The following is a 20,550-nucleotide window of genomic DNA, read 5'->3' as shown; positions in this document are numbered from 1 at the left end:
CGGTGCCCTGCACCTAGTGAGAACAAGGTAAACTCTTTCACAGTCACAATTTGGTAAATAGAGTTGTCTCAACATTTTGGGGAGTAAATGTTAAGTTTTTGGAAGCCTATTATGAAGATTAACCTCAGTACTGTTATTCTTAAATCTAGCAGAGGAAAATTCCTTTATGAGATCATCACTTTTTACAAGTGTGGTGGCTTATGGGGCTCTGAAATTAGACTGCCTGGGATTGAATTCCAGCTCAGCCTCTTACTGGCTGTATGACTCAAGTTATTAATCTGCAAAATGGGGATAATAAGCTTACTTCTTTCATAGTGTTGTTGTGAGAATTTAAATAAATTAATACATGTAAACCTCTTACAACAGTGCCTGACACCTACTTACAGAGCACTCGATAACAGGAGCAGTTTTTACCGCTGTCTTATCAAGGAATGTTGTTACTGCATAGAATAGTAATCATCTAAAGTAACTTAGGTCCATGGAACTAAATATATGAAAACATCTTTATACATTTTTATAAACCATTCAGCCCACAGGAAATAACTTGGAGATAAGCATTTAGACAGACTTTTAATTAGAGACTTGTTAGAATATAGACTAGGAAAACATGATGTCTTCACAATTGATTTTAAATTCCGTTTGGAAACTAAATTTGTATCTCTGAATTATTTTTAGAGCCAAAGAAACTGAAATTTGATTTCTCTTGAGGTGATAGAAGTAATCTGTTATAGAATCTGTATTTTTTTTGAAACTTTATTCTGCTTGTAAGCATTTAAAAATTAATTTCTAAAATTAACTAGACCTGATTTTTTTTTTAAATATTAAAAACTAGTTTGGGGTTTGAACATTCTCTTTTTCCTTCTAGGAAATATGTCAGTATTGAGTTCACCCAGACATCAGAGCTGTATAATGCATGTTGATATGGATTGCTTCTTTGTATCAGTGGGTATACGAAATAGACCAGATCTCAAAGGTCTGTATTCTTGTTTATGTATTAAGAAAACTGATATACTGTTATAAACATTTATTCTAAGGAAGGAAACAAAATTTTTAAGAAATATTTATTCTAATTTTCCTTGGCAAAATCACAAAATATTCTTTAAGAAATATTTATTCTAATTTTCCTTAGCAAGATCAATTCCTACTTCCAAATTTTCTGGACTCCATTATCAAGAAAGAGAGGGAAATTAGAAAAGTTTTTGCCTCCCTGTAGAGACCAGGCCTTTAGGGAAGAATATTCCTCTTCAGCTGAACATCTAAGGCTAATGTAGATAGGGACCTGCTTTGGGCATTTTCTATATTTTTATCTATATTTATTATTACTTTGTCAATAAATGGAAATTTTATGGTAGCATATGTCTTTGCAACTTGGGTCACTATGCTTTCTCTTGAATGAATAACTTGATTAACTGTCCTGATGCTAGGGAACATTCCCACTTTTTGGTTGTAGGATAATTTTGTATTATTGAATATTGCTAAAATATGTTGTCATCTGTGCAGTCTTTGTTTTAATGGAAATTTTAGGTATTTGTGACCTAGTCAATACTTTTGAAAATATTTATTCTCGATTTTTGAGAGTTCTCTCTATGTCCGAAAGAGATAGCTATTAGTACTGTCTTCTGAGAGTGAGTTTTTCCCTAAAGGAAAGCATAGAAACTGCTGGGGTTAATACTAGGGCTTTATTTTTATCACGGGCAGTTGCTGCTTCAGCTCTGATAGGAGTGTTTAGACTGTAAAGAGTTGATTTTAGCCCATGAGTGACTTTTTAATGCTTTTTTTTTTTTTTTGTCCTCACAACAAATGCATTCAGTGAAATATATGCGTGTGTGTGTGTATATATATATATATATATATATACACTATATATATATATATATACTCTCTCTCTATATATATATATACACACTATATATATATATATACTATATATATATAGTGTGTGTATATATATATATATATATATATATATATACATGGATTATCCATGCTATTGCTTTACAAAGTTAGAGTTATCTTGTAACTTAACACATACACATATAAGGAAATGACGCATGAAAGATTTTATAACTAAACCAAAAATTTCGGGACTATATATACTCACCTTTGATTATATAGTAGGTCAGATTGTGATTCCTCTACATATACATTTAATTAGTTTTTTTTCTTGCTGCTAAAATAAAGATTAGTTTAGATGTTACCTTACTTTTCTGATACCAGAAATATTAAAAATCTAGATACAGTTAGTTTTTCTTTCTCTTCCCACCCTGCCAGTCTGAATCTAGGATCTGAGTTGCCTGTTTTCTACTGTAAGAAACCAGACAAAAACCACAGAAAGCTATGATAGTGTTGCTTTTAAGTTGAATAAATGCATCAAAATTGTCATAAATAGTTTACTTTTGGGGGATACAGAGAAACTTATCAATAGATGACTTTTGCATAGCGACTGATAATCTTCAAAGATTTTGGCTCTTTTAGGGATTAATGCCTACGTAAAGCTAAAGAGAGATGTCATATTTCTTAAGTGTTAGTGTTCCTGTACTTAGCTTTTATTCTTTCCTTACAGGAAGGCCGGTGGCTGTCACAAGTAACAGAGGCACTGGGAGGGCACCTCTGCGCCCTGGCGCTAACCCCCAGTTGGAGTGGCAGTGGTACCAGAATAAAATCCTGACAGGCAAAGCAGGTACAGATAACGAGCCCTCTTTGAAGTCATAGTGCTCCTGTTGAAGACTTCTGGATTTTGCTTTGGTATTGTTGTTACAGAAATAAAAGCAGAGTTGAAATAATTAGCTTTTTCATTCAAGGGTTTTAAGGGTGTCAGTGACATCTTAAAGCAAAATCCGAACGCGGTACAAATGAGTGGTTTATAGTTACACTTTGTTGAATTGGATAACGATACTTTCCTGGGAAAGAGAGTGAAGAATGTTTTAAAAGGTGTGATTAGTTTGCTTTTTATAAATTTAGATTGGGGATGAAAATCATGGACATCGTTCTGTGGAAGCCTCTCGACTTGAAAGTTAATTACTTGTTGTTTGGTCACGGATCCCAGTAAGGGCACTAAAGTTTGTGTTGCTGAAGATGTGTATGAGCCAGTGGAGTGAGAAACAGTAAGGCTTTAATTTACTGGAATAAGAAGATAAATGCCAGCAGTCATTCCCCATATCTTTGTTGAACCTATTTCATATGAGAAACTTTTTTCTTGCCTCTCTGGCTCTTAAATTTTGGCTGTTAATAAACAAAAATCATAAATTATACTGATCACAGTACTGTTAAGGTTTTCATGTTTCTCCCCACCCCCCGCCCCATTAAATTCCCTGAGAAATATTTGCTTAGAAGTGAAATTATTTGGCATTGATCAGTTTCCTCATGGATGTCTGGAAAGCCAAAATTTTTTTAAATTAGTTTTTCAAAAAAATGTTAATCAGGAAATAGAAATTAGATATGCAGTAGAATGGAAGGCACGCAGTTAAATTTCGTCCCAATTATTTCAGGTCTCTAGTTTTCAGTTATAAAACTTTGGGCTTATTTTAGAAATGCTCTTAATGAAATTAAGACAAAAGGAAATCCAGTGGACATCTCTGAGAACCTTTTCGGGATTACTTTCCTCTTGCTGGTTGTGGTCATCTGTTTACATGCTATAGGTACAAAGGAAAATAATTATAGATACATCTTTATGCTTCACGTGTACCTGTATTCTGCAGATTTCCTAAAGCTTTTCCCGGTCATTAAATCTTTTAAGAGAATTTTTAGGATTCTAGCGTTTTGTGTGAAGTGAGTAGATGTTGAGGTTAGGGAATACTGAGCTTGCTGAGATTTAGTTATATTATGGTATTCGACAATATGGGTAGTTTCTTAAGTATTAGTAGTTTGGTTTTGTGGTAGGTTGGTTTTTCTTTTTGTCTTTTCTGTGTGGTATTATTTTAAAGATGAAATCTAAAATTCTGGAAAACAAATAAGTAGCTTAAGGGAATGCACAATACTTGTCACGCATTGGGCACTCAGTAAAAATATTGAATGAACATTAAAGAGGGAAGAATAATACCCTGTGTATACCGTTCATAGCATCTCTCGTTACTCGGTGCTCAGAGCTCCTCCCATGGATAGAATCTTGTGTTTGCACACGTGTCCTTACCTTACAGTCTACATCTACACATTCCTTAGCGCAGCAGAGAGCTGGTCCTCTTATGTCTTTCCTCGCATCACAAATGATCTGACCATAAACAGTTTATAAACAGAATTCTGGCATTGGTTACTTAATTGTGTTCATCAGTGTAGCCACTGGGTTTTCATAACATTGTAATGACCTTTTATAACTCACATTTGCTCTGCCTCTAAGTGTGAGTTGTAAACCAGAAGGTTAATATTAGGAGAAGTATTGAAATTTCACTTGCCATTGAAAACTGTCAAAAATAGATTTTCCTGTCACTAGAAAAAGTGAATATGATACTTTGTATTTTATGCTCGCTCTTTAACTTGATATCATTCACTTTTATGTACCTCCTAAGCCTTTTGACCCATTAGGATCTTACCAAAATATTTGCTACATATAACATGAATAGATTGTCCTTTATTACAAAGTTTGGTTGCAGCTAGGCTTATACTTGGAACTTGTTTTTTCCATGCTTTTGTTCCTCTTTCCTTGTTATTCTCTGATCTTTCTTCCTCTGGCTCCTATTATTAGATATGACACCAAATTTTAAAATATTGAGGATCAGTTTAGGAATTAGAATCTTTGCCTTCTGTACAGTAGCTTTTTAAAAAAATTCAGTTCTAATGTTTTGGCTTGTACGTCTAGGCAAAGTATTAGAACAAATAGCATCTTTAGCCCTTTATCGCAACTTAGTTTCTTACTTGTCATATTCAGGGACTCTTTGTCTAATCAGACCGGCGTAACCAGGGCTCTCCATCCCTGGCTTCTTTGGCAGCTGCTTCCTGAGCGGTACTTAGCAGCGAGCCTTCTCATTGACGATCTTGAATTTGGAATCCGTTTATACTCAGAGTTTCATGGTTGGGACCTTTTCTCCCTTCCTGAATTCCAGAATGCAGACGTCTCCTATCCCTTCAACAACTTCAGTGTTCGTTCTAAAGAACAACAGTTTTTAAAATCGTGTTAGTCATAGATTTATTCTCAGCGATTTCTTTTTCACAGACTTGGGTCCTGGCCTCTGATTTCTCCAACCGTCCCTCCACATTCTCCATGTGCCCGTCTAGTTTGTCGAGCTTTGATGAGCAGTTCTCTACTTTGCCCTCCAGTGAGGACAGTGTGTCCCTGCATTTCCCTGAATCTCCCATGAAGCAACTCACTCCGCTCGTGGAGGGACCACGCACCCTGCCGCGCTGTGGACCAGGTCAGCCCGCCCAGAGGAGAGAACACGAGGTGCCACCCCAGGCAGGGCGTTGGGAGCAGGGACCACAGGCACTGTTCTCACCACAAGCATGACTTTTCCGTGATTTTCAAAACAAGTTCTTAGGTTGTTTAGCCCTTCGAATATAAGTCACCTAACTCCCCATAACTCACAAGGCATAACTCACGGGTGCCCCTTTGAAAGGCAGCTGGTTGTGGCTGTTCAGGCTTCAGCTCTTCTTTTTTGGTTTAGGAGTAGCCCCTGTTGAACTGTGATACTGACAGCCCCAAAATTCTTACAGATTTTGAGCTTAGAATAATGGACTATTAAAGCTGATATTTAGCCTTCCAAAACCCTTCAGAACACTGGGCTGTCTGCTCTGTGTTCTGTCTTTAATTTGTCCTAGGACAGCGTATGTTAGTCACAAGGTATCAGAAATCATGGCTCAGATTGTACACACTGCTGTTTTTATTTTGGATGCAAGTGGAATTTGACCCCATTAATATGCCAATCCTCAGAGTTTGATTTGCACTTAGACTTCGTGTGTATGGGTGCCAGAATCCAGAATTGCTTGTGTGGGTTTCATAGTTGGGTGAAAGATGATGATTACTGAGGTCAAACCAGGAAGGGTTGTTAACAGCTCGTAAAGCCGGACACTCTGCCATGTTTACCTGCTGGTGCTTTACTTGGCTGATTTTTTTTGTGGAACATTATGTCTCTGAAATAAATAGATAAATACTGGGTTTGTTAGTTACGTGTTGCTACACTGTACTCTAAGTAGGTTTGTCTAGAATTAGCTGAAGTGCTATCTTAGTCTTATTTTACTGATTGTTCAGAATAGTAGAACTATGACTGAGAATAGATGTTTTTAAAGCATATTCTTCTTGGAACTCAGTAGTATCCCAAGAGATATAACTGAAGTTGTGTTTTAATCTGTTTCTCACTTGCTGGTGATGTTACGTGACGTGCAGTCAGTAGGCTTTCTAGACTGAGTGCCTTAATATTCTTGCGTGAATCTGTAAATTTGGTTTGGATATTAAGACTTATTTGTGAGCTCTACTCTTTAGGCTAGAGTTGTAGTCTATAAAGCAATTGATAGTCTCATCTCATTTGAATGTTTTTAATTGCACATGCATTGTTAAGCCAAAAGTAGAATTTCCTGAAAGGGGGGATAATATTGTGAAGCTCTTTTACCTGATGTGTGTTCAAAAGAAAAAGCTTAGATTTAGGATGGAACTTTTTATGGCATATGACCTTTTAAATTATTTTTTGATCAAATGACTTGTAGGAATTTGATGTTTGTTGAAAATGTTGTTAATTAGCTTTAAGTTTTGCAGATAGTTTTTAAGAAACAGCAAGAACATTCAGAGAAATTTATTATATTTCCCACTAACTGTTTCCCGTTCCAGAGAGCTGTGTCATCCTTTCGAGGCTGTAGGAGGGGGTTTATCTTCCTGACCACTTTTCATCCTTGTCCATCTCAACAGACTTAAAGGGATATTTTATACTTATCTTTTGGTATATGTTTTTTAAAACTATTGTTAAAACAGAACTCTTTCGATTTATTATAAGTTTTTGTCTGACTGCTGGTGAAGAATATACTGGAAGCAAACCATTTTAGAGTTATAGATTTTCTTTTATTAAATAAGGGGATAAATGGCAATGGAGATAACTATATTTGGAATTTATTGAACATTTATATATGAAAGGAATGGTAAACAAATTTCTTGAATGAAAGTTAAGGAAAATCAGTTTTTAACACACAATCATTAAATTTTATTTTTAAAGCAGAAATACCAGATTCATCAACGTGGGAGAATCAAGATTCCGCACAGACAAATGGAATTGATTCTGTTTTGTCAAAGGCTGAAATCGCATCTTGTAGTTATGAAGCCAGGTATGTAGAAATTAAGGGTGTTGTAATACTTAATGAATAATTAATTTACTTAATCATTTTTATATAATCTTCTGAAGTGGATTTAGACATGCTGGTGGTCAAGCCTATGACTTAAATGTTAGAAACGTGTAACGGAAAGAAATCTTTCTAGCCTTAATCCCTTCAGTTTCCTTTTCTTTCCCTTCACAAATGCTAGATAACTTTAAATAAATACCTTAGTGTCCTGATGAACCAATGGGTCCTATGGTTGGAAACCAAAAGAAGCTGGACATTGTCATTTTTAAACCATTGTCTTTTGAAGTATAGAATTAAAGAATTAGATATTTATGGATGGGAGAGGGCCTTAATGTCATCTACTTTGATCGTTCCCTTTTAGCACCAGGAAAAATCCCTTGTTATTTAAACCTCCTAATACTTGGTATTTTTTCTTTAAGTTATGTTAAAACTTGATTGCCTGTTAAGTTATAACTAAACAGTTCCATAATGGCATGACTAATCATCTCCTCGCTTAAAGTTGCAGTGTTGTCAACCTGTTAGCACTAATCCTAATTACAACCAGCTGTTTCAGTACTAGAAGAAACAGACATATATATCATATGTTCCTCATACTTTAAAAAAATTAATCGTTTTTTAAAAATCGATTATTATAGTTGTAAAAATGGAGTAATAATGAAGTGATTTAATTTAAAAGAGTATTCTTTATTTTTTCTTTCTTGATAACTGAACACAAACATTTTTACCTTTATAGCACAGCAAGCATTTATTTACACATTGTTGGCAAGTGTTAAAGTATTTACTAATTACAGAGTCAAGTCACATCAGCTACATTTTTCAGCCTTTTTTTTTTTTTTAGATAGTGTCTTTATGGCTTAGTCATTCATACTTTTAAAAAATTGAGATATAATTGACATGTAACATTAATGGCATACAACAACTTGATATATATATAACATTTTTCAGTCTTGATTTGAAGTTGGGGTTATTCAAGCAAGTCCAGTCTGAACAAACAGTATCTCTACGCAACATCATCTTACCAGAGTGGTTTGCTTAAATCTTGCCAATTATTTTATAAAAAGGATATTTAAGAAAAAAGGATTATATTCAAACATGCATAATTATTTAAAAATTTTTTAATATAAATTTATTTATTTATTTTTGGCTGTGTTGGGTCTTTGTTGCTGTGTGCAGGCTTTCTCTAGTTGCGGCAAGCGGGGGCTACTCTTTGTTGTGGTGCACGGGCTTCTCATTGCGGTGGCTTCTCTTGTTGCAGAGCATGGGCTCTAGGCGTGTGGGCTTCAGTAGTTGTGGCACACGGGCTCAGTAGTTGTGGCTCGCGGGCTCTGGAGCGCAGGCTCAGTAGTTGTGGCACACAGGCTTAGTTGCTCGGTGGCATGTGGGATCTTCCTGGACCAGGGCTCGAACCCTTGTCCCCTGCATTAGCAGGTGGATTCTTAACCACTGCGCCACCAGGGAAGTCCGTAAAATATTTTAAATTATTTTCTGTTTATGACTTGTCAGACTTTTACTCCTGAACTAACTTTGCCTTTCTCATTGACAGAATTATGTTTTAATCTTTTTCATTGTTAGTTGATAATGTAGCCAAGGAATTGAACCTTACTTTAATGAAAAAGATACGTCAGATCTAAATACATTTTGCATTATTATGTTTTTATTAGCACAGGCAGTTGAGAGCTGATTTTACGCTGTGCTCAGTAGGCTAGTCTTTTCCCCCTGCTGAGTTACAGGCAGTGTGCTTATGATGACTGGGCATCTCGTCCCGTATCTGGAGGGTGTGATGAAACCCAGAAACACATGCTCAGTCTTTGGATTTTGCTGTTGGCGAAACGGAAGTGCCGCCTTTCTGTACTGCCTCTGCAGGATCTCCCTTCTCTCCCGGCGGCCCAGGTTGGACGCTGGCTGGAGAGTGAGCACCAAGGCCACCTCAAAGTTAGAAGCATTGCCAGCTCCTGGTGGCTTTCGAGTCCAGTAGCCACAGATGTGTCTGGGCTCCGGGCCTCTGTTGGTGTTTGGATAGTGCCTTTGTATTGTACCACAGATGGCGATTGTCAAGCTGAATGTGTTACAGAATAATTGGGGTGACGATATATGAGGGCCAAATGCTGTGTAGCAAGCCATTTAAGTGTTGCTTAGAGAGTGAGTAAATGTTTATTTTAAGGAGATGCAGAAAGTGATGAAAATGAATTTGTGTTAGTTGGCGAAGAAAAACATGAAACCCACAGCAATGGGTTTTTTGTCCTTTAATTGTAATATTTCATTTTCTAGAAGGCTATTCCTAATGAAGGTCTCTTGAATACCCTTTTTTTTTTTTTTTGTGGCTACCTAATAGTTATATTTTCCTTAAGTGAGAAGGTTTTTTTAAAAATAAGTATCACAGTTGGATCAGAGAAACGTTTCTGGGCTTGGCATGGGGACTGTATTGTGGGCGCGTTCATCCCAGCTTTAGGCACTGGTGAGCTTTCAGTAGACGCAGACTTTATAATAATGGGGTCAGCAAAGGATGGAGCGTGAACATGAGATGGTAGAAGTCACAGGAAGGTAGAATGTATATATGTAGGTCAGAATATATTCACACTTTCCATAGAGAACTAGCTTTATGCATCTAAGTTAGAAGGTGGATAATGTAGACGGATAGGTAATGATATACAAATATCCTAGAATCATAAATTTTTAAGAGCAAATCATTTCTAAACCTCTGTTTTCACGTGCTTTTGTAAGGACACTTTACAATCCTTAATTAGTGGTATGGATGTCCTTCGGTATATTGAATTGACAGTGACAGTGATTTACTGGTTACTTTTTTTCAATATTGTCTAATGCGACACCAAATACTGTTGTCTGAGCATATAGCACGTGGAAGAAGGAGTGTGCTGCCTTCACTTTAAACCTGGGAGTAAACTGTTTCTGCAGCTTATGAAGTACTGGTAGTCTTTCCTGCCTGAGACTCCATATGAGAGGAATAAATGTCACTGTAGTGAAGTTATTTCAAGCTGTTTTGTAGTTGTCTTTACTCATTTATCTTATTTTATTTTATTTATTTATCTTATTTTATTGTTTTGGCTGTGCTGCATGGCTTGTGGGATCTTAGTTCCCCAACCAGGGATTGAACCTGGGCCCTTGGCAGTGAGAGTGATGAGTCCTAACCACTGGACCGCCAGGGAATTCCTACTCATTTATTTTATATGAAACAAGTCTGATTTCCCAACCACCAGGTCTTTTGCTTCCCTTAGTTATGGGAAGCCTCTGAGGTTTACCCTTTTTTTGTTCCTAACTTCCTTAGTGTCTAGTGATCCCTAAACATTTCTCTGTGAGATGTAGGTATGCATGAGTACATAAGTTGATGTATTATATTTTTCTAAGTAATATGTCCCTGAAATTTTTTGTGTAAGTGAAAAATTTGAAAATGAATTTATTGTAAATATAAGAGTATTGTGCTTACAGGAATTATGTAAGACATTGCTTTAAAAATGAATAATTACCTTTAATTTGTAAGTTTAGCTTTTTTACATGCTGAACCTATATGTATCTAGCATTACTGGAACGTTTTAGCGTGTTTCTGCACTTCTCTGTAGACTTGTAAACTCCTTTGCACACACTTCCCTGCCTTATGAACCAGGTCTGTCACCTTGAATCCGTCCTCTCCTAGGCCAGTGCAGGTCACCCTCATGGATGTCATGGGATACGCTTTATTCACATAGTGCCCGAGACATAAATTTTTGTTAAATGAATGAAAGCATTATTTTCTTTACCATGATTTGTTAATCATCTCTTCTTTTACTGTCATTTTCCCCTCTTATTAGCTATTTCTCATCTACTCTGGGCTTTGCAGTCTGATGATCTATTATTGTTTTTATATACATTAAAAATGCATGTCATTTTGCATTTCTTTCATCTGAATGGCTTGGCGGAGTCTTTTCCTTCTTGGCTCTCACTGGTGGTCTGGGGTGGGCAGGCGCCACAGGCCTCTGTGCCACAGGGCACACCTCCGTACTAAGTGAGCACTGAGTAAATATTTATTGGGTGGATGTATAAAGTAACCATTTGATGTGTTTACACCTATGAGTATGTAATCTGAGGAAACATTGCTTATTATTATCTGCTTGTGTTTTTACTGTAAGATTCTTTTTCGATTCATTGCATAGTAGTAACATGGAATTGTACTCATTATGTATAATTCCATAATTACAGTTTTGTGCTGAATGCTCCAAATTACCACAGGTAAGTGGGGCGTGGAGACACGCAAAAGATTTGAAATTTACCGTTTTCAATTAGGTCCCTCAAAGTTCTGGAACCCTGGCCCCTGCCCAGAGTGATGTCCCACCATGTCCAATGCTGTTGGCATCTCAGCCACTGTGGAGCCACCGCAGGAGCTTGGAATTGGTCAATTGGGAATTGGGTGGTAATAGGATGAGTACACTGTGTCTGTCTGTCGCATAGCGCTGTTTTGTGTGGTTCTGCTGTTTATATTCTTTGTCTTTGGGGGATTGAGCCCTGGCCGAACAGGGCCACGTGTGAGGGGAAGCAGACCGTTTTGACAGCACGCTCCTGCTCTGCGGTGGTTGTGGTATCACCGGCGTGTGGTATGCTGGCATCTCTGCACAGGCGCCAGAGGTCTGAGTCTCAGGAGACGTCTTCACAGAGGCAGGAGCCAAACCTGGCCTTTGAATAACGTACTTGGGCACATCTGCACATGTCACTTACACGCATCCGACAATCTTGTCAGTTTCCTTTTGGGGGAAAACAAACCTGTTAGTTGTCTTAATGCTTGTTTTTTACCCCTCATGAGAATGGAGTTAAATGAAAATTGTGTATCAGTGGCTTGGGGAGATACTATCAGTATTTGATACTTGATTTGGCATTTAAAAATTCCTAGTCTAACCTCCACTGTATTTTGTTCTTTCTCTAGACAAGTTGGCATTAGGAATGGAATGTTTTTCGGGCAAGCGAAACAACTTTGTCCCAATCTTCAGGCTGTCCCCTATGATTTTCACGCGTATAAGGAAGTTGCACGAACAATGTATGAGACACTGGCCAGGTACAGTGTGTGCTGCGCTCACTCTCCTGTCTGTTCCTTTACTGCTTTTACCTAATGTTGAAGAGAGTACAGTTTGCCCAGGCCTGTCGGGGTCACTTTTGCTGGACGCTCCTCTCTTCCGGGAACCCGCTCCTCTGGCTTCTGGTGTCATGGCCCCTCTCCTTCCCACGAGCACCTCCAGGAACATGGCTCAGGCCTCAGGGACGTGTTTGCACGGCTGGGGTTGTTCAGCTGCTCCCTGGTGGTGATGTCAATCTGATTCTCTGCCTGCAGGACTTCTCGTCAGCGGTTCCAGGTTTCCCTCCGTGGAACCAGACAGCTGAAGGATTGGAGTTTTTAACCTGGTTATTCTCTTTTATTACATTTGAATTATGGTTTTGTTTAAAATGAGAACTATACGTTAACAAGTAGAGACTGTCAAACCCTGTGTCCTCTAAAATCATTAGGGATTCCAGAAGATAGTTTTTATAAAAGGTTCTAGCAGTGCAGTTGGCGCTTGCACAACTTGGGGTGGTGAGGTGCTGTCCTCCACGCGGTGGAGGGCCACGTGTCGCTGCAGCTGCCCTCTGTGCCCGCGGCTCCTCTTGTGTCCACGATCGCGTAGCGCTCCAGTGTTCACTGCTGACAAAATCCAGGTATACGTGGTCCCGTGCAGTCCAAACCAGTGTTGTTCAAGGGTCAACTGTAGCTTCGAGGTGGGTCATTAGTTGGCTTGAGAAAAAGAGATTAATTTTTAGAATATTTACAGTGTAGATATATTGAATGTTAATTCAAAACTCAAAATTTTAAATAAGTATATGTCAGGCCCTGTATGCCCTACAGCTGGAGTTGGCATATTTTCTCCATAAAAGGCCGGATAAGGTCGTTGTCCCAGCTGCTCAGCCCTGCCGTGGACAGTGGCAGCAGTCACAGACGAGGTGCGGGGTTGGCTCTGCTCCCTTCAGTCTGTATTCACCAAAACAGGTCTCTAGACAGCAGACCAGGGTCCGCCAACCCTTGGGCTGTGTTGATGTTCTAAGGGAGGTTCTTGCCTCTATCTTCACTTCTTCCTCTCCTTTCTTACGCGTTATTTTGAACACCTGTTTATGGAGTATCTACCGAGTGCAAACCATTGTTGATGCTGCCAATCCTATGAGAGTGGAGTCAGAGCCAGGCTCTGCCTTTGAGGAGTTTACTTCAGCAGGAGAGAGAAACGCAGAGGGGCAGGTGAAGTTATCTGGCATCAGTCTGTGGACTTAGGGCTGAATGATAAGCCAGTTACAATCACAGCTGTCCTGAAGACCCCAGTGTGGGAATGTCAGTGTGACCAAGTGGAGAGCGTGCTTTTCAAGTCCTGTCCCAAAGCTGCGGTCAGTAGCAGCACCGCGTGTGGGCTGAGCTGGGTGCTGCCGTGTTCTGGTTACGGAGGCCCTGGAGCGGGCAGCCGGCCTGAACCTCAGATCAGGGGGTTTGGTGGACGCTGTCATATAATTTTAGTGGGTGGAGACATTGTTAGTGGCACGTGGCTGTTCTTTGGGGAAAAAAATTCCTTGTTCTCCTTCCACCTTTGGAAATCCTGCCTCTGCTTCATATTCTCCACGCCTCAGGGCAGCTTTCATATCAGGAATACCCTTCTGCTCTTGCAGATTTCTCTCTGGAGTTAAGCCTAACAAAACACTCATTTCTTAAATGATTGTTGATAGTAATTAATCTGATTCATAACCTACAGTCAGGTGTAGTGAGAGGCGAGGCCTGGCCCTCCTGGTACTTTACCAGGTGGATTACTGAAGATACATTTCTGGTCCTGAGGCCTCTGCTGGCCTTGTGGTCCACATATTTAATTAGCATCAGAGCCACATGGTGATTCTTCTCTTCCTCTCCCTCTTCTATGGAGAAGTGAAACAGTCCTCTGTGTGAGTAGATCATGACCAAACAACAACAACAATCAAAACTCAAAGCACTTCCACGTGCAGGGAGTGCTGCTGGTGTCCTTCTGGACAGGCATCTGGGTGACTGGCCATCATACCCTACTGTATCCTGGGCGCTTTTGTTTAGGAGACTGTCAATTGCTTGTTCGATTTGTGGGATCTTTCTATTCCTCAAGGATTGTGGTAAATCGTGTTTGAACATTTTTGAAATTAAATGTTGTGACAATTCCAATTCACTTACTACTTTTCAACTATTCAGAGGTTTACAGCGGTATTCTCAGTATAGAGAAATTGAAATGGTCATTTCTGTTGTATATTTGGTAGTTAATATGGAAAAAGAGAAAACATTGATTAACTTTGCAGTTAAAAGTTAAGTGACTAAATAGGGGCACTTGGGCCAGTTCAGTTAAAATGCTAATAGTTTTAGCATTTTAAGTCTTGTAAGGAGATGTCAAAGAAAGATACCATAGGAAGCCTGTTTTGCCACATGTGGCTGCTTGATGTTAAGCTGTGGCTGTGATTCGTTGCCTTTGCTCTGTGTTGGCAGCTACACACACAGCATCGAAGCTGTCAGCTGTGATGAAGCTCTGGTAGACATCACTGAAATCCTCGCAGAGACCAGACTCACTCCTGATGAATTTGCAAATGCCGTCCGCATGGAAATCAAAGACCAGACTAAATGCGCTGCCTCTGTGGGAATCGGTTAGTAGCCAGCGTATCTTGTACTACTCATTTTCCTCAAAGCAGTGCTCTGGGGTCGTTGAATACCACTTGATTTTTAGGAGTGATGTTTAGGTTTCGTTTTTATCGCCGTACCGCATAGGTCTCCCACTTCTGAAACAGTTCTCAGCATGGCTCACAGTTAGGCAAGGCGTGAGATGAAAGTGTTGGAAACGTAAGTAAATGATTGATAACATCTTTGGAATAAACAAGTTGGAATATTTCTTGTTGTTCAAAAAAAAATGGGGAATATTGGATGCAGTGTATGTCAACAGTATTTCTTTCAAGTGAACAGAGGCGGTATTTAAGGCAGTGCAGTGTGAGTGGGGTTTGGAGTTCCGTGTTGTTGCGTCTTGTGGTAACTCAGTTACTTTCTGAAGCTTCCTGGACCGCTCAGCCAGCCCTGTCTTCACTCTCTCTCAGGGCCAGAAGTTGCTGTTATTGACTCAACCACCCACCCCACCCCCCCCCACCCCCCACCCCGTTATCCCCTCCCCCCAACCCTGATCTGTTTTGTCTCTAAGCCCAGTGTTTGCTTCCTCAGCCCTTCCCGTTATCGGTCCTCCTCTTGTCGACTCTCCCAGCTGTGTGCTCTGGAGCCCCCTCTGTCACGCTGAGCTTCCCCGTGTCCCTCCTGTCTGAACGAGCCCAGTGCCTCTACCCATAGGAGATCTTTACTGCGTACCTGTCCCGAGAGGAGGGCAGGGCGTGCAGCCCCACGCAGGGCCTCGTGCCGGAGCACCACATGCAGGTCTGGAGGCAGAAGCGGGAGTGAGGGGAGATCCTAGGCCAGAGCCTCTCTTGGGGTTTGTGAGTGAGTTTGATTAGGAGATGGTTGGGGTGTCTGGCGTGGGTGTGAGAGCCGCACTCCCAGGAACTTGCTTGCTCTCTTTAGGAATTAACCAGCCCTGGGAGGGCAGGCACTCCCCGTCAGAGGGATTTTTAAGATGTCAGAACGTCATAAGCTGCAGAACATACAGAGCATGATGAACACGTTAACAGCATCCCTCCGGTTACGAGCAGGCCGCCCTTTGGCTCCCTGGTGTGTGGCCTGCACACCCTTCTCAGCATTCGTTTAGGACTTGCCTTCTGGAGTCCACTGTCAGGCACAGGTTTAGTTCTTTGTTGTAAATTGTATTTATTTTAAATTTACAAGTGGGATGATATGAATATGTCCTTTTAAGTTCAAGCACATAATTAAGACAAAAATCCCAAATGATGTTTCCACTTCTCAGCCCTCTTTTCTTCAGAACTCACCACTTTTATCATTTTAGTGTGCCTTTCCAGTACTTTTTCTCTTCATGAATATCTATACATTTACCCTAGGAAAACACACCATTTTTAATGTAAGTAAAACTAAGATAGGTGCTTTATAGAAGTCTTCTGTAATTCGTGGAGATTTTATTATTTACACAGAAGTTCATCTGACCCCATTTAGGTATTTCTCAGATGCCTGATACCTTCTCGGGCTCCAGTAGCCTTCTCTCTGCTCTGCGTTAGTTGTCTGTGTCCATTCACACACCTTGGACCTCGCTGTCACTGTCTGTCTGCTTTTTTAAGGCGCTCATACCCTCAATTTCTCCTCCACATGTTCTGATCATACAGTGAGACATCTGGTTCTTTGGGCTTTTCCCTCCCAAGTCCAATGGCATTTCTTTGGCCTTATTTCTACCCAGCGTGGATCCATTGGTTGGTAAAATGAGGGACTTCCCGGGTGGTCCAGTGGTTAGGACTTTGCGCTTCCACTGCAGGGGGCCCGGGTTCAATCCCTGGTCAGGGAACTAAGATCCCGCAAGCCACGTGGCACGGCCAAAAACAAACAAACAGATAAACATTGGTTGGTAAAATGAACTGATTGCCGATCATTGCCCACAATTCCTATAAACCTCCAATCTTAGATTAGGACTGTTTTCTCTATTCCTTTACCTGGGTAGGAGATGTTGAAATGTCACGTGCTTTGGAACAGAAGGTAACATCTGTCCAGGAACCATGCTGGTTATAATCTTGTAATACTTAACAGAATTCTGCCAGTTGTGTACTGTGCTTGAAATGATCAAAGTTGCACATTATTTTCATTCTCTTTAGAAATTTGATAGGTAACCTGTCTGTAGATGTCTTTGTTAAGAAATTTTGAAAATAATTGTGAATATTTCTTGAATGACTTCTTTCTTTCTTTCCTTTTTAAAAAAAAAATTTATAGGTTCTAATATTCTCCTGGCTAGAATGGCAACTAGGAAAGCAAAACCAGATGGCCAGTACCACTTAAAACCAGAAGAAGTAGATGATTTTATCAGAGGTCAGCTAGTTACTAATCTACCAGGTAAATACAGATCGTTTCTTTTTAACTTTTATTTATTGTAAGTATTCATTAGTGCTTTTCATAGATGTATAACGTTTCTTTCTTTTTTAAAAAATGAATTAAAATTTTTTAATCTTTTATTGAGTGCCATGGGAAACAAAATTTAGAACTCCACAATGAATATCCTTTCAGTTGATTTGTCAGAACCTTAATATAACATTTTAGTTTTGCCTCTCATGTGTTTTACTTTAAGTATTTAAGTATTTCTCAAGTACCAAGATCAAGGAATTCTAAGAAGTCATATTTAAAAGAATATGATGAAATTGACTTTTGGTTCTTTAAATAAATCAAAATTGAAATAGTGTACTTCTAGACCCAAGATAAAGTTTTGAAAATCGATTCCCCTATTTTACAAAATTGTCCTTCCAAACTAGTGATACTTTTCTGAGTTTACTAAACAAATAGTTTTAAAAGTAGAAAATGTATAAACCATATTAGGAAGAAGAAAACCTAAAATGAAGTATTGTATTTTGTTAACTCAGGTTGAAGTAAAATGTCCAAAAAGGCATACCTTTCTCACCTAATGGGCAGGATGGTTAGTTATCTTACTTTCTTGTGTAGTGTGGCTAGCTAACCCAGCATGTAAAAATCTCTCCTTGGAGAAATCAAGTATAATTCATTGTAACTGGAAAATGGTTGCCCTTTGGGGCCTTGAACAGATGTAATTTTTGTGTGTAGGGCAGTTCATTTCACAATTATTAAATATTTAGACTTGCTTTCTATGGTAGGTACCTCTTTTTAAGAAATTTCTCTAAGCCATATAGTAATCCAGGATACCATTTCAGATCATCCTCTCCTGTTTTTGTAAAGCAGCCTGCGTTAGCTTCACAAAGCTCCCCGGTGTTTGTGGTGGGAAAGTTCAAGAGAGTATACTTTTGGTGAAAGGTTTTTTTTTATTCATTTGTTGTTAAAAGTTTTAACACTTTTAACAGTGGATTTAGTGGTGTTTTTAGATGCATGTTCTTAAACCTAAGAAAAGTATATCTGAACTAACTTAGCAATTTTTTTATAGGCCAAAAATATTAAATGACCCAAATGCCATTTTATGATGGGTTAGTTCTGAAGCCTCCTGACTCCCTAGTAAATAACGTCCAAGAATGTGGTAGTATCAGAAATGTGAAATATGACATTTTGATGGTCAGTTTGAGGTTAAATTTGAAGAGTAATTAACCTTATAAAATCATGCTAGCAAATTACCTTACTAGACAACACAATTTAGGAGTTTTAATAACATGTCCTATTGCAGCTTTATGTAAGAAGGAACCAGTGTATTTAAAGTGCGTGTGAAATTTGCGTTCAAAGTTATCATTACTTTGGCATCTTTATTAGTTTGCTAAGGCTGCCATAACAAAATACCGTAGACTGCGTGGCTTAAACAACAGCAGTTTATTTCCTCAAGATCCTGGGGACTCGAGGTCCATGAGTGAGCTGCCAGCGTGCTGGGTTTCCTCTGAGGTCTCTCTCCGTGGCGTGTAGGTGACCGTCTTCTCCCTGTGTCTTCACATGGTGTTTTCTCTTTGTGTGTCTGTGTCCTGATCTCTTCTTATAGGGACACCAGTGCTATTGGATTAGGGCCCACCTATATGACCTCTTGTTACCTTAATTACCTTTACGAAGGACCTTTCTCCAGTTAGTCACATTCTGAGGTACTGGGAATTAAGATTTCAGCATAGGTATCTTGAAGAGACACAGTTCCGTCCACAGCGCCATCTTTATACTGCATCATTTTTGTAAGTGTTTTTTGTTTGTTTGGTTTGGTTTTTTTTACACAGAAACAGAGAGGTTTTAGTTTTAGTTCCTTGACCTAGTCATCTTACCTTTCACCTTCATTTGCTTCCTGGCTGGAAGGACTTTACTCTTTGAAGGGCACGTGTGGATTTACGTGTCCTGGTTGAGTTCTTAGGCACAGCCTTGAAGTTCCTAAGAGAACCGTGAAATCTGGGGGAGGCGGGGGCGGCCAGGATCGGCTTCCTCTGGCGATCCACCCGCTCCTCTCGCCGCCAGAGCCAGCTGGTAGCCTGTGGCCGCCCAGAATTGTTCGAGAGATCTTCATGTGTAAGACCATTGACTTTTATAAAAATCCCCAAATTTATTGTCAGGAAGATCTAGAACATTTCAGTATGTAAAACGTCAGCCTTTTCTGTTGTTACTCCTGCCCTGAGATGGTAACCCGCCTCAAGTACAAGCTGTCCCTTTGAAAAAAGGTTCCACATGCATGCGGGAACGCTGTGTGGTGGAGGGGCCCACCCAGTAGTAAGTTGTGAGAATTCTTACAAGAAGGAAACTTGTTCATCTTTGTTAAAAATTTGTCGTCTCCCAGAGATAGTTGAAGATGAATACATGGTGACTATTAACACTTTGTGGCGCATGCTTTGAGTAAGTCCTGCTCTGTAACCAATAACCAGAAGCGGGTCCACGCTAAACGCGCCTCCCCCCTTGTCCCCCGCCAGCTCCCTCTGTCCCTGTGTGCCCTGACCGGTGACTGAGCACACGGCGTGCCTGGCACACAGCACACGATCATTACAGCCGCGTAAAAGGGGAACACACGCTAGTGAGTTTATGAAGGCGCCACAGAGTAATGACTGCATGTTGTGCTAGCATATAAATTACCCAGCGAGATCTGTTTAGCTAATGAAAGAAAGGACTGTCCCCAACAACTGTTTCAATGCGGTAACTCTTTCCACTGTTTCTGTGGCTCTTTGCAAGGCTTTCCACCCTGGCTTGTAGGACCTTCTGCCCCTTGTCCGTCCTTTGCTGGGTGTGTGCACCCACTCTGAGGTTTCCGTCTCTTTCTTCTCGTGTCAGATAAGCACCGCGGCCGTGTAGGTGTACATGACCATCTACACTGTCCTGATACAGGAGCCACTAGCCAAGTGAAGCTAGAAAATTTTAGGTTAAATTAATTAAAGTTAAATAAAATTAAAATTCATCTTCCCCGTTGTACTGCCCACATTGCAGTCAGTGCTCAGTAACCACATGGGGCGGGTGCCTCCTGAACTGGGCAGCACAGAAGAGAACGGTTCCATCACCACAGAAAGTTCTGTTGAACGGTGCTAACTTAGATGGCAAAGGTTGATGCTTTGGAACTTGACTTTTCTGCGTCTCTGGACTGTCAAGGTCCGGGTGCCGGGAGGAGGCGTTCCTGGCTGTTCTTAGCCTGGGCTCGTGGTTCCCCTTCAAGGACAGATGCCACGTCTTCGTCCAGTGGCTTGACTGGCCGCTTCCACAGCTGCATTTTTCTTCTCTCCTTCTCAGAACCTTGGTTCTACGCT

The 20,550-nt window shown here is 40.0% G+C and overlaps 1 protein-coding gene across 7 annotated transcripts in view; it reads left to right on the top strand.

Moving 5' to 3' along the window:
* Nucleotides 1-20,550, top strand: part of REV1 (REV1 DNA directed polymerase) — an 81,470-nt gene that overhangs the window by 47,319 nt on the left and 13,601 nt on the right. For 4 of the 7 annotated variants that reach the window (XM_068564993.1, XM_068564991.1, XM_068564994.1 and 1 more), the window contains 6 exons: nucleotides 866-973; nucleotides 2,564-2,680; nucleotides 7,131-7,239; nucleotides 12,164-12,292; nucleotides 14,747-14,901; nucleotides 17,120-17,239. In XM_068564993.1, coding sequence (XP_068421094.1) covers nucleotides 866-973; nucleotides 2,564-2,680; nucleotides 7,131-7,239; nucleotides 12,164-12,292; nucleotides 14,747-14,901; nucleotides 17,120-17,239 — 738 coding nt within the window. The other 3 variants (XM_068564992.1, XM_068564996.1, XM_068564997.1) reach the window with 3 other exon arrangements.

This window comes from Eschrichtius robustus, chromosome 15 (assembly GCF_028021215.1).
Source record: "Eschrichtius robustus isolate mEscRob2 chromosome 15, mEscRob2.pri, whole genome shotgun sequence".
NCBI lineage: Eukaryota > Metazoa > Chordata > Mammalia > Artiodactyla > Eschrichtiidae > Eschrichtius > Eschrichtius robustus.
Note: the sequence above shows the minus strand (reverse complement) of the source record. Positions and strands in the feature narration are given on the sequence as shown.